Source organism: Dermochelys coriacea, chromosome 5 (genome assembly GCF_009764565.3).
Source record: "Dermochelys coriacea isolate rDerCor1 chromosome 5, rDerCor1.pri.v4, whole genome shotgun sequence".
Classification (NCBI taxonomy): Eukaryota; Metazoa; Chordata; order Testudines; family Dermochelyidae; genus Dermochelys; species Dermochelys coriacea.
The window spans coordinates 182,502-195,009 of record NC_050072.1 but is presented as its reverse complement, the minus strand read 5'-3'; the positions used below and the strand labels follow the sequence as shown (position 1 = coordinate 195,009).

The 12,508-nt window shown below is 45.2% G+C and overlaps 1 protein-coding gene across 1 annotated transcript in view; it reads right to left on the bottom strand.

Annotated features, from left to right (window-relative positions):
* The window catches only part of LOC119855834 (myosin-IIIb-like), a 144,219-nt gene that overhangs the window by 23,286 nt on the left and 108,425 nt on the right, over positions 1 to 12,508 (bottom strand). Inside the window, exons 21-26 of the mRNA XM_038402642.2 lie at positions 8,444 to 8,491; positions 8,152 to 8,243; positions 7,335 to 7,466; positions 6,512 to 6,630; positions 3,704 to 3,900; positions 540 to 629 (exon numbers count right to left, since the gene is read on the bottom strand). Coding sequence (XP_038258570.1) covers positions 540 to 629; positions 3,704 to 3,900; positions 6,512 to 6,630; positions 7,335 to 7,466; positions 8,152 to 8,243; positions 8,444 to 8,491 — 678 coding nt within the window. The remainder of the gene's footprint in view (positions 1 to 539; positions 630 to 3,703; positions 3,901 to 6,511; positions 6,631 to 7,334; positions 7,467 to 8,151; positions 8,244 to 8,443; positions 8,492 to 12,508) is intronic.

Here is a 12,508-nt window from a genome sequence, read left to right as displayed (position 1 = left end):
CTTTCCCTTGCATGTACCTGTGCAAAGGACCCCTTTCCATCACTCCCCTCTGAGTACATTCCTAGCCTACACATTCCAACCTCCTCCAGCCTGATCTCCCCCATGCAGGACTCAGAAACAGCATCCCCTTCCCACCCAATATGACACTTCTTCAAGCAGTACCCCACACCCACCATCCTCCACCTCCCATACAGCTGCATGTGGGGATGGATGGAGCATCCACATCAACTGCCCAACATCTCAGTTCCTCACGCAGTGCCCATACCTAGCATCCCCTCCAGCTCATGTCCTGTGGCTGCTATACATAGTTCACGGATCTATCTAATCCTCAGTAAAAGGCAGAGGCTTTCTCTTCTTTATGGAGGCCTCAGAGTCCCCATCTGTCCCTCTGGGGTGTGTGTAGGGCACCCAGGTCAGGGGTGTCTAAGCACCAGCCTCGTTATCTCAGTCCACGGAGAAAGCTGACGCACTGTGCTAGCATTGCCCCATGCAGCCCAACACCAAGAGTCCTGGTAGAAGAAAAGCAGTGGATGCATTACCTGTATGACAGGGTGTAGCCTGGCCTGCTCTGACTGATTCGAACCAGAAAGCTGCCCAGAGGCTTGTCCATCAGCAAGTTCTCAGCTTCTCTGAAAGCAGAGAGGAAAGATTTTAATCCGAGAGTCAGCAATAAACCCGCATGCTCTCCCTGTTCAGAAGCCCCTATTCCTTTTTCACATCCTGGTAACACTCCCTCTATGGTGCAGCCAGCACTCACTCTCATCCTGTCCCTTTCACTTCAGGCACACTGTGACACTGTAAGTACCATTCCCAGACCTGAGGAAGAGCTCTGTGTAGCTTGAAAGCTTGTCTCTCTCACTAACAGAAGTTGGTCCAATAAAAGATATCTCAACCACAGTGTCTCTGAGACAGGATGGCCAGGGAATAAAGTGTGGGCTTTTGGAGGAAACTGGTTGCTCTCTCCTTGGACTGACAAAGGAGTCAGAAAGATAGAGCCTGAAATGGCTGGATTGCTCTGGATTGACCACAATGGACAATGTTTTAACCTTTATTTCTCTATGCTAATGAAAGGGTTTCCAATGCTGTGTTCCAGTTGACTAATACATCCTTCTCTGTCTTGAAAAGACCTGGGTGTCACTGCAAGCACTTGCTTGCGCGCATTAGTCCCAGAAGAGTGTCCAAGTCATTATCAGGAGTCTGTTTCAGTTGGGTTTGCTGAACAGAGCTCACCACGTTACACAAGAGCGCAGAGCCCGAGGCTCAGTCTAAGAGGCAGTGACGCTGCAGAGCCTAGCCTGAAGGAAGGGTGGGACTCCTTGGGGGTCTGGCACACTGAAGGGGACTGCTTAAAGGCTGGGATGTAGCACAGATCCCGTGGATCTGCGACAACACTATTGCCATATTGTACTCTACATACAGAGTTAAAATCACTTCCCTGCTCCTTCTCTACACATCCCAGGGTCCCTTTTAGCCACAGCATCACACTGAGAGCTCATGTTCAGCTATGACCTCTAAATCCTTTACAGAGTCACTGCTTCCCAGGACGCAGTCCCTCATTCTGCAGGTATGGCCTGCATTCCTTGATCCTAGATGTATAACTTTGCATTTAATTATATTAAAACTAAGGTTGTCAAGCAATTAAAAAAATGAATCGCAATTAATCGTGCGATTAATCACGCTGTTAAACAATAATAGAATATCATTTATTTAAATATTTTTGGACCTTTTCAACATTTTCAAATATATTTATATCAATTACAACACAGAATACAAAAAGTGTACAGTGCTCACTTTATATTTATTTTTTATTACAAATATTTGCACTGTAACAAACAAAATAAATAGTATTTTTAAATTTTACCTAATACAAGTACTGTAGTGCAATCTCTATCATGAAAGTTGAACTTACAAATATAGAATTATGTATAAAAAATACCCTGCATTCAAAAATAAAACAATGTAAAACTTTAGAGCCTACAAGTGCCATCGGTTCTACTTGTTCAGCCAGTCGCTCAGAAAAACAAGTTTGTTTACATTTGCAGAAGATAATGCTGTCCGCTTCTTAATTACAATGTCACCTGAAAGTGAGAACAGGTGATCGCATGGCACTGTTGTAGCTGATATTGCAAGATATTTACATGCCAGATGCGCTAAAGATTCATATGTCCCTTGCTGCTTCAACCACCATTCCAGAGGACATGCGTCCATGCTGATGACGGGTTCTGCTCGATAACGATCCAAAGCAGCGTGAACCAATGCATGTTCATTTTCATCATCCGAGTCAGATGCCACCACCAGAAGGTTGATTTTCTTTTTTGGTGGTTTGGGTTCTGTAGTTTCTGCATCAGAGCGTTGCTCTTTTAAGACTTGTCAAAGCATGCTCCATACCTCATACCTCTCAGATTTTGGAAGCCACTTCAGATTCTAAAATCTTGGGTCGAGGACTGTAGCTATCTTTAGAAATTTCACATTTGTATCTTCTTTGCATTGTCTCAAATTTGCAGTGAAAGCATTCTTAAAATGAACAACCTGTCCTGGGTCATCATCTGAGACTGCTATAACATGAAATATATGACAGAATGTGGGTAAAACAGAGCAGTAGACATACAATTCTCCCCAGAGGAGTTCAGTCTCAAATTTAATTAATGCATTATTTTTTTAATGAGCGTCATCAGCATGGAAGCATGTCTTCTAGAATGATGTCCGAAGCATGAAGAGGCATATGAATCTTTAGCACATCCGGCAAGTAAATATCCTGTGATGCCAGCTACAACAGTACCATGCAAACACCTGTTCTCACTTTCAGGGACATTATAATAAAGAAATGGGCAGCATTATCTCCCGTAAATGTAAATGTTCTCTTAATGTTTGGCTGAACAAGAAGTAAGACTGAGTGGACTTGTAGGCTCTAAAGTTTTACACTATTTTGTTTTTGAGTGCAGTTATGTAACAAAAAAACCCTACATTTGAAAGAGGCACTTTCATGATAAAGAGATTGCACAACAGTGCTTGTATGAGATGAATTGAAAAATACAATTTCTTTTGTTTATTATTTTTATAGTGCAAATATTTGTAATAAAAAATAATATAAAGTGAGCACTGTACATTTTGTACTCTGTGCTGAATTGAAATAGATATATTTTAAAATGTAGAAAATCATCCAAAACTATTTAATAAATTTCAATTATTATTCTATTGTTGAACAGTGTGATTAATAGCATTTAATTTTTTCAATCATGCTTAATTTTTTTGAGTTAATTGCATGAGTTAACTGCGATTAATTGACACCCCTAATTAAAACACTTTTATTCTAAATGGGCCCAGTTTACCAAGCAGTTCAAATCTACATGGTTGCCCTGTCCTCATCAGCATGTACCATTCCATCAATCTTTGGGATAAAAATCAGATAAAAACCTTCAGTTGCTGCCACCCTGGATTGGAACTAGTGATCTAGAAGTAAAAGGCCCGGTATCCCACTCCTAGCTCCATAAACCAGCCAATCTCCCTGACGGGTCTGGATGGGAATCAGTGCTCTTGAGCGGAAAGGCCCTGTGTCCTATTCCCAGCTCCCTGAGAAACCAGTCCTTGCTATCTCCAGGGACCCCCAACCCACACTCACATACACACTCTCCCTAAGGACATGCCAGCCTCTGCCTGCAGAGCTCAGCCCCCTTGTTAAACTGCATGCCCCTAGGGTCCTCACCTCCTGCTGATCATCCCATGCAGCCAGCCAGGAAAGGCCCCATCATCCTGCATAACCTTCCTGGCCTGTGTCTCTCTGAACCAGCGGAGAGTTGCTCCCCTCTTGATTTGCCTCATTTCTTCTTCTTCTCCTGTCTGCCCCTCTGTCCCCACCACAGGACAGGGCCTGGAGCGCAAAAAATTATCAAAGGGAGTCGACTGAAAACAGGAAAGAGAGAGAAAAAAGGAAGGTGGGTGTGAGATTGATAGATTCCTAGGCCAGAAGGGACTACTGTGATCATCTAGTGTGAGCTCCTGTATAACACAGGCCACATACCTCTCCCAAAATAATTAACAGAGCATAACTTTTAGATAAGCATCCAATTTTGATTTTAAAAATGGTCAGTGATGATGAATCCACCACAATCCTTCATATATTGTTCCCAAAGGTGAAAGTAACTTAAAGGACTTACCGGTACACCGGAGTCCTGAGCAGAGGGCGTGGCCTCAACCAGAAGAGGCAGGGCCTTTAAATACCAGGGCCCTTTAAATCAAGATTTAAAGGCCCAGGAGCTCCGGCTGCAGCTGGGAGCCCCGGGGCCTTTAAATCACCCCCAGAGCTACCAGCTGCAGAGGCACCTGGGAGGTCCGGTGCGATTTAAAGGGCCCGGGGCTCCGGCCACCGCTACCGCAGTGGAGCTCCAGGCTCTTTAAATCACTGCCAGAGCCCTGCCGCCGCTACCCCAGGGCTCCGGCAGCGGGGCTCGGGTGGTGCTTTAAAGGGCCTGGGGCTCCAGCCGCTGCAGGGAGCCCTGCGCCCTTTAAATTGCCAGCCTGGGGAAGCCGGTCTGGTCTGGCCCGGCATGGCGTACTGGTTCTTGCCGGTACGCCGTACCGGACTCTATTGGCTTACTTTCACCTCTGATTGTTCCAATAGTTAAGCACTCTCATTGTTAGCAATTTGCAGCGTAGTTCCATCTGAATTTGTCTAGTTCAGGGGTCGGCAACCTTTGGCACGCAGCCCATTAGAGTAATCCGCTGGCGGGCCACAAGACATTTTGTTTATATTGATCGTCTGCAGGCATGGCCCCCCGCAGCTCCCAGTGGCTACGGTTTGCTGTTCCCGGCCAACGGGAGCTGCAGAAAACGATGCAGGCCCAGCCGCCACTTCCCACAGCTCCCATTGGCCGGGAATGGCGAACCGCAGCCATTGGGAGCTGCGGGGGGCCGTGCCTGTGGATGATCAAAATATAAACAAAATGTCTCGCAGCCTGCCAGTGGATTACTCTGATGGGCTGCATGCCAAAGGTTGCTGACCCCTGGTCTAGCTTCATCTTTCAGCCATTGGATCACTCTGCTAGACTGAAGAGCCAATTATTAAATATTTGTTCCCTGTGTAGATACTTCTAGGCTAATCAAGTCATCCCTTCACCTTCTTTGTGTTAAGCTAAGTAGATTGACCTCCTTGAGTCTACACTATAAGGCGAGTTTTCTGTTCTCATGGCTCTTCTCTGAACCCTCTCTAATTTATCAATCTCCTTTTTGAATGGTGAGCACCCAGAACTGGACACAGGATCCCAGAAGCAGTAGCACCAGTGCCAAATAGAAAGGTAAATAAACCTCTCTGCTCCTACTTGAGATTCCCCTGTTTATGCATCCAAGCATTACAACAGCGCATTTGGCCACTGGGAGCTCATGTTCAACTGATTATTCACCACAATCTTTTTCAGAGTCACCACTTGCCATTCTGTAAGTATAGTCTACATTCTTTGTTCCTAGATGTACACATTTACATTTAGCTGTATTAAAACACATATTGTTTGCTTGCATCCAGCTTACCAAGCAATCCAGAACACTTTGAAACAGTGACCTGTCCTCCTCGTTATTTACCACTCCTCCAATTTTTGGGTCATCTCCAAACTTTATCAGTGATGATTTTATGTCGTCTTCCAGATCACTGATAAAAATTTTAAATAGCAGAGGGCCAAGGACTGATCCCTGCGGGACTCCACTGGAAACACACCCACTTGATGACGATTCCCTGTTTACCATTACATTTTGAGACCTATCAGTTAGCCAGTTTTTAACCTATTTAAGGTGTGCCATGTTAGTTTTATATCCTTCTACTTTTTTAAATCAAAATGTTGTGAAATACCAAGTCAAACACACTACAGAAATGTACATGTATTACATCAACACTAGTACCCTTATCAACCAAACTTGTAATTTCATCTAAGAAGATACCAGGTTAATTTGACAGGATCTATTTTCCATAAACCCATGTTGATTTGCATTAATTACATTAACTTCCTTTAATTCTTTATTAATCGAGTTCTGTTTCAGCTACTTCATTATCTTGTCCAGACTGACAGGCCTATGATTACTTGTGCCAGTTTGTAAAAAGACAGAAATGGGATGACACAACACTAGCTTCCTTCCAGTCTCCTGGAACTTCCCCTGTGTCCCAACACTTATTGAAAATCAACAGTGGAGGCAGGAGCAAGAGGTGGGGGACACCTACAGTATGCTCCTTTGAAGATATCACAGATGACCTCACTCAAGTCTGTGCCCAAGGGGAGACCAGACAGGAACCTCATCCACCTTCCACTTTCAGTTCTCCCAAGACCAGGCCTGCCCAAGGTTCTACCAGGTTTGGTTTATTTAAACTCACAATATTGGGTATGAACTCCCCTTTCTTCCTGGTTACATGGATGGGGAATGTGGTTCTCCCTGGATCACATGTACGGGATCCGCAGATGGGAGGGCTCCCCAAGATCACATGTTAGGACATCCCTGGATATCTGACCCTAGGCAAAGCCAACATTATTACCTCTGTGAGTTTGCTGCGAGGGCGTGGTACTGGTGGCTGTGTCAGAGAATCAGCTCCAGGCTGAGACCGGGGGAGGGGCTGAGGACATCTCCTCCGTGGCACAGGGACTGGTGAGGCAACTGGTGAGAGGAGGGAACAAAAGGCATTAGGAATCCCCAGGGAATGATTCATCCTACCCAGGAATGGAGCATGTGGGCACATACCATCACACCCAGGGGTACCATGGGGAAAGTTCTGCCCTCTCCAGCAGGCAGCATGGCAGCTGCAAGACAAGGGACTCCCAGGAACATTAATCCATGGAGCTTGGAACTTTCCCATCCCACCTGAGCCTTGCTATGGAGCATGGAAAGGAGTGAGATGGGGTGGGGTGCGTGCTCTGCTGCCACTTCCTGCTCCACGCTCTAAGGAAGAAAAGCCAGCTCTGAATGGGAGATGGCATGAAGCCATCCCCTGCTACATGAGCAGAAGAGGCTGGGCCAGGCCAGGGTGCCTTTCATATTCCCAGGCCAAGGCACATAGGATTTCACAGCTCAGTTCCCAGCCTCTATGGGAAAATGCCTCCATTTCCAAGTGGAGAGAGGGCCTGTCCTGAGGCAAATGCTGGAGGATAGTTTCACAGAGGCAGGTGTATTACCCCCTCTAACTACCCACAGCTTAGGTGTTGCCTGAGGTGTTGCATGTTGCCTGAGGGCTCAGCTACAGCTAGGGAATAAGGCAGTCAGACCCGGTAGGGTCTGTCGTGGCTGTAAACAGCCACTAAGTGAGCAGCCAAGCATTTGGGTCACAGAGATATTGATGGAAGGAGGAGGTGTCAGTGACTTACTCTGGGCCTGGGACTCCAGTTCCAGTTGCCTGTTGCTCTCTCTCTCTGCTTCCTCCTGCAGATGCTTCTCCCGGGCTCTGAGCTCAACCACCAGCTCCTGGTAACTCTTCCTACAGCAGAATCTCTTGTAAGCTGCTCAGAGAGAAGCTACAGTTAGAGCAGAGACTCCACTGGAACGACAAGGAACAAGGGCAGAGCAGGAGCAGCATCCTGCAGTACCTGTGTGACCAATACAAAGTCATACCAGAGAGACTGTGCAGAGAGAAAGCTGTACCATGTCTCTCTCCAGCGCACCTATTGCTCACGATCCCATTGTTCTGCCAGGGACAGAAGCCAGGCTAGTAGGGCAGTGAGCACCTGGATGATACACTGCTGTCCTTCCCTAAGAGGATAATGACATTTGCTGGTCTCCCCTTCTGCTGGCGCTTCTCTCCAGCTTCCCATGACTTCTTATAATTCATCTCATCATTATAAGAAGCTCATTAACCACTTCCCTGGACATCCACTTTACAGCGAGACCAGCTAGCTTGCACCTACTCAGCTCTCCCTCATATGCCCCTTCCTGTCCACACTCAGACTGTTTTCCCGCTTGTTGCAGGCTCCGAGAAGGAGTTGAGCGTTTGTTGTTCACACCATGAACACAAAGGGTTTGAGGTGCCTTAGAGATGGAGCCTTAGGTTTTCCTGTCTCCAATGCCCTGGAATGCTATTGAGGGACCTTCTGTGATGAGAGAGAGGTTGGGGAAGGACTTCCGCCTCTGCTCCCAGCTCTGATATGCACTCTGGGTTGGAGGAGACCCTCCCGTTCCAATACTCACTCTTCTGGATGATTATTGCTGCCTTTTCCAAGCGGTCCATGCTCTTTGCCAGCAGTTCCTGGTGCCAGTACTTAAAAAAGAGGCGGGACTTCCTGTGGGGATGGGAGAGAATGCCAAGGCAATAGTAAGATATAGGACTCATTCCAGACCCCATCCCATCACTAGAACAGGCCCATCGTACATAAAAGGTGCCAGTTATTGCAGAGAGCTAGTCCCCACTCCACACACACACACAGTACAGCGCAGACCCATCATGCTCAGTCCAGACCCGTGTGCAGCAGCCCATACCTACCCACATCTCCAGTCTTTCAGCTCTGTACTCTGCAAAATCTCCAAGCAGCTAAGAAAGGAGGAGAAAAAAAATTAGTAAAAAGTCTCCTTCCACTTAGTTTAGCCAGAGCCAGGCAACCCTTTTTCCTGCATTGCGCCCCTTGTGAAAGCTGGCTCCCAAATGGTAGATCCTCACAGAATCACAGCTGGTACAGGGGTTATGGTGGGGCTTGTTAACAAACATGAATCCAGCCTTTCCCTCAGGAGGGTAATTCCCACAGATAAAAATAAAAGGAGTACTTGTGGCACCTTAGAGACTAGAGACTAACAAATTTATTTGAGCATAAGCTTTCGTGAGCTACAGCTCACTTCATCGGATGAAGTGAGCTGTAGCTCACGAAAGCTTATGCTCAAATAAATTTGTTAGTCTCTAAGGTGCCACAAGTACTCCTTTTATTTTTGCGAATACAGACTAACATGGCTGCTACTCTGAAACCTCCCACAGATAAAGATCTTATTGTCAGAAGTTTTTTCCTTCCTAGTTCTGGGAAGCGCTCAAATCCCAGTGGATAAGTGCAGAACATGAATCTGGGTAGAGCACAACTACACATTATACGATCAAAGGGCTAGTCTACACTAGAATCGCTAGAGTGGTGCAGCTGTGCCGATGCACTGCACTGTTGTAGCGCACTAGTGCAGACAGTCTATGCCATTGATCGGTATAACTTACATCATTCGGGGGGGGTGGCTTTTCCGCACCTTGAGCAACTTAATTATACTGAAGTAAGCATTAGTGTGTACAAACCCACAGTTTCATCTAACTACCCCTAGTTTCACTCCTTGAGACCCCTTAAATAATTTCTCTCCCTCCGTGGCATTTACACTCTTCATACATTTGTATCTGAATGGATTACTCCAGATAAGGTACTAAAATCACATAGATGCTCCTTGCTGCCATTTTGCAGGGCAAACTTATGTCCAAGGCGTAAGAGTTGGTTCCATACTGGTTCAGACCAGGGTCCAGCTTGCCTAGCATCTGGTCCATACCAAAGTTTCATGGGGAGTGTACAGAACAAGTAATTTATGGAGTAATCCACCCCTGCTTTCCACTCCCAGCTTATAGTAGTGACAGGTCGCTCTGAGCATGGGGCTGCACCCCTGATCATCTTGTCTACTATAGCATTTCATGGACTTAACCCCCATGAACTTATCCAGTTCTTTTTTTTAACCCAATTATACTTTTGGTCATCACAACATTCCATGACAATGAGTTCCACAGGTTAACTGTGCACTGTGTGAAAAAAGTACTTCCTCTTGTTTGTATTAAACCTGCACCCTATTAATTTCATTGATGACCCTTGTTTTTTGTATTGTATTAAAGGGTAAATAACACTTCTCTAGTCATTTTTTCCACTCATTCCTGACGTTATAGACCTCTATCGTATCCCCCCTTAGTCGTCTCTTTTCTATGCTGAAAGATCTAATCTTTTAGTCTCTCCTTGTATGGAAGCTACTCCATACCTTTGATCATCTTTGTTGCCCTTCTCTGAACCTTTTCAAGATGGGGCAACCAGAACTGGACACAATATGACAGGTGTGTGGACACACCATGGATTTATGTAGAGGCATTAGGATATTTTTTATCCCTTTCCTAATAGTTCCTAACATACTGTTAACCATTTTGACCACTGCTGCTACACATAGAGCAGACATTTTCTGAGAACTATCCACAGTGACTCCAAGATCTCTTTCTTGAGTGGTAACAGCTAATTTTAAATCCATCATTGTGCAAGTATAGTTGGGATTATTTTTTCCAATGTAGATTACTTTGCACTTATCAATGTTGAATTTCATCTGCCATTTTGTTGTCCAGTCATCAACTTTTATGTGATTCCTCTGTAACTCATCGCAGTCAGCTTTGGACTTAACTACTTTGAGTAATTTTGGATCAGCTGCAAACTTTGCCACTTCTCTGTTCATCCGCTTTTCCAGATCATGAATGAATATGTATCTCTTCTCAGTCTCTCCCAGCCAGTGCCTGCTGTGTAAACATCTATCTTTCAGGTTACTTCTCTCTCACATGCAGTAATGTACATGTTTCTAGGTGAAACATGCTGTATTACCTGCCCATCTTCCCCTCTAGAGCCTTTGTATTATCTCTGTCCTCACTGGATTTTGCTATTCCTCACAATTCAGCAATATCTGTATGTTTCATTAACAGATTCCACAAGGGGTGGAGGAGGCACTTGCTCCCAGACTCCATGGTAGGGAGGTACTCATTTCCTGGTCTCCCCTTATCCCAAACTGAATAAGAGGGCTCCGACTAGCTGAGTGTTTCACATTTTTGCAATGAGCCATTGTTTTATTTGGTGGGGCAGGCAGGATCAGGCACTAGGACAGCAAGGATAGAGTACACAGAAAGGGTTGGTTTACATCAAAAAAATTATGGGAGGACATCCCATCAAGAGACTCTGATGGGTGCCACTTCCCCTCCCCACATCCTTGGTATGTTTTGCTTGTTTTGACTTTAAGCTCTTAGGGCAGGGACTACATTCTCTCTCTAACCTGGGAGATATCCAAGACAGTTTGGGGCACTTAATATAAACATTATAATCAATAAAAGCATACTCCTTTTCTGAGATATGAGATTCAAAAAGCACCCCAGAATGGCAATCCCAAAACACCAAAAAACAAAAAAACAAAACCCCACCCCAAAGCATGACACGCAAGCAAGTTGTCAGTCAAAATGTAAGTTTCAGAGTAGCAGCCGTGTTAGTTTGAATTCGCAAAAAGAAAAGGAGTACTTGAGGCACCTTAGAGACTAACAAATTTATTAGAGCATAAGCTTTCGTGAGCTACAGCTCACTTCATTGGATGCATTTGGTGGAAAAAACAGAGGAGAGATTTATATACACACACAGAGAACATGAAACAATGGGTTTATCATACACACTGTAAGGAGAGTGATCACTTAAGATAAGCCATCACCAGCAGCAGGGGGGGGAAAGGAGGAAAACCTTTCATGGTGACAAGCAAGGTAGGCTAATTACAGCAGTTAACAAGAATATCAGATTTCAGAGTAGCAGCCGTGTTAGTCTGTATTCGCAAAAAGAAAAGGAGTACTTGTGGCACCTTAGAGACTAACAAATTTATTAGAGCATAAGCTTTCGTGAGCTACAGCTCACTTCAGGAGCTGTAGCTCACGAAAGCTTATGCTCTAATAAATTTGTTAGTCTCTAAGGTGCCACAAGTACTCCTTTTCTTTTTAAGAATATCAGAGGAACAGTGGGGGGTGGGGTGGGGGGGGAGAAATACCATGGGGAAATAGTTTTACTTTGTGTAATGACTCATCCATTCCCAGTCTCTATTCAAGCCTAAGTTAATTGTATCCAGTTTGAAAATTAATTCCAATTCAGCAGTCTCTCATTGGAGTCTGTTTTTGAAGCTTTTTTGTTGAAGGATAGCCACTCTTAGGTCTGTAATCGAGTGACCAGAGAGATTGAAGTGTTCTCCAACTGGTTTTTGAATGTTATAATTCTTGACGTCTGATTTGTGTCCATTCATTCTTTTACGTAGAGACTGTCCAGTTTGGCCAATGTACATGGCAGAGGGGCATTGCTGGCACATGATGGCATATATCACATTGGTAGATGCGCAGGTGAACGAGCCTCTGATAGTGTGGCTGATGTGATTAGGCCCTATGATGGTATCCCCTGAATAGATATGTGGACAGAGTTGGCAACGGGCTTTGTTGCAAGGATAGGTTCCTGGGTTAGTGGTTCTGTTGTGTGGTGTGTGGTTGCTGGTGAGTATTTGCTTCAGATTGGGGGGCTGTCTGTAAGCAAGGACTGGTCTGTCTCCCAAGATCTGTGAGAGTGATGGGTCGTCCTTCAGGATAGGTTGTAGATCCTTGATGATGCGTTGGAGAGGTTTTAGTTGGGGGCTGAAGGTGATGGCTAGTGGCGTTCTGTTATTTTCTTTGTTGGGCCTGTCCTGTCGTAGGTGACTTGTGGGTACTCTTCTGGCTCTGTCAATCTGTTTCTTCACTTTAGCAGGTGGGTATTGTAGTTGTAGGAATGCATGATAG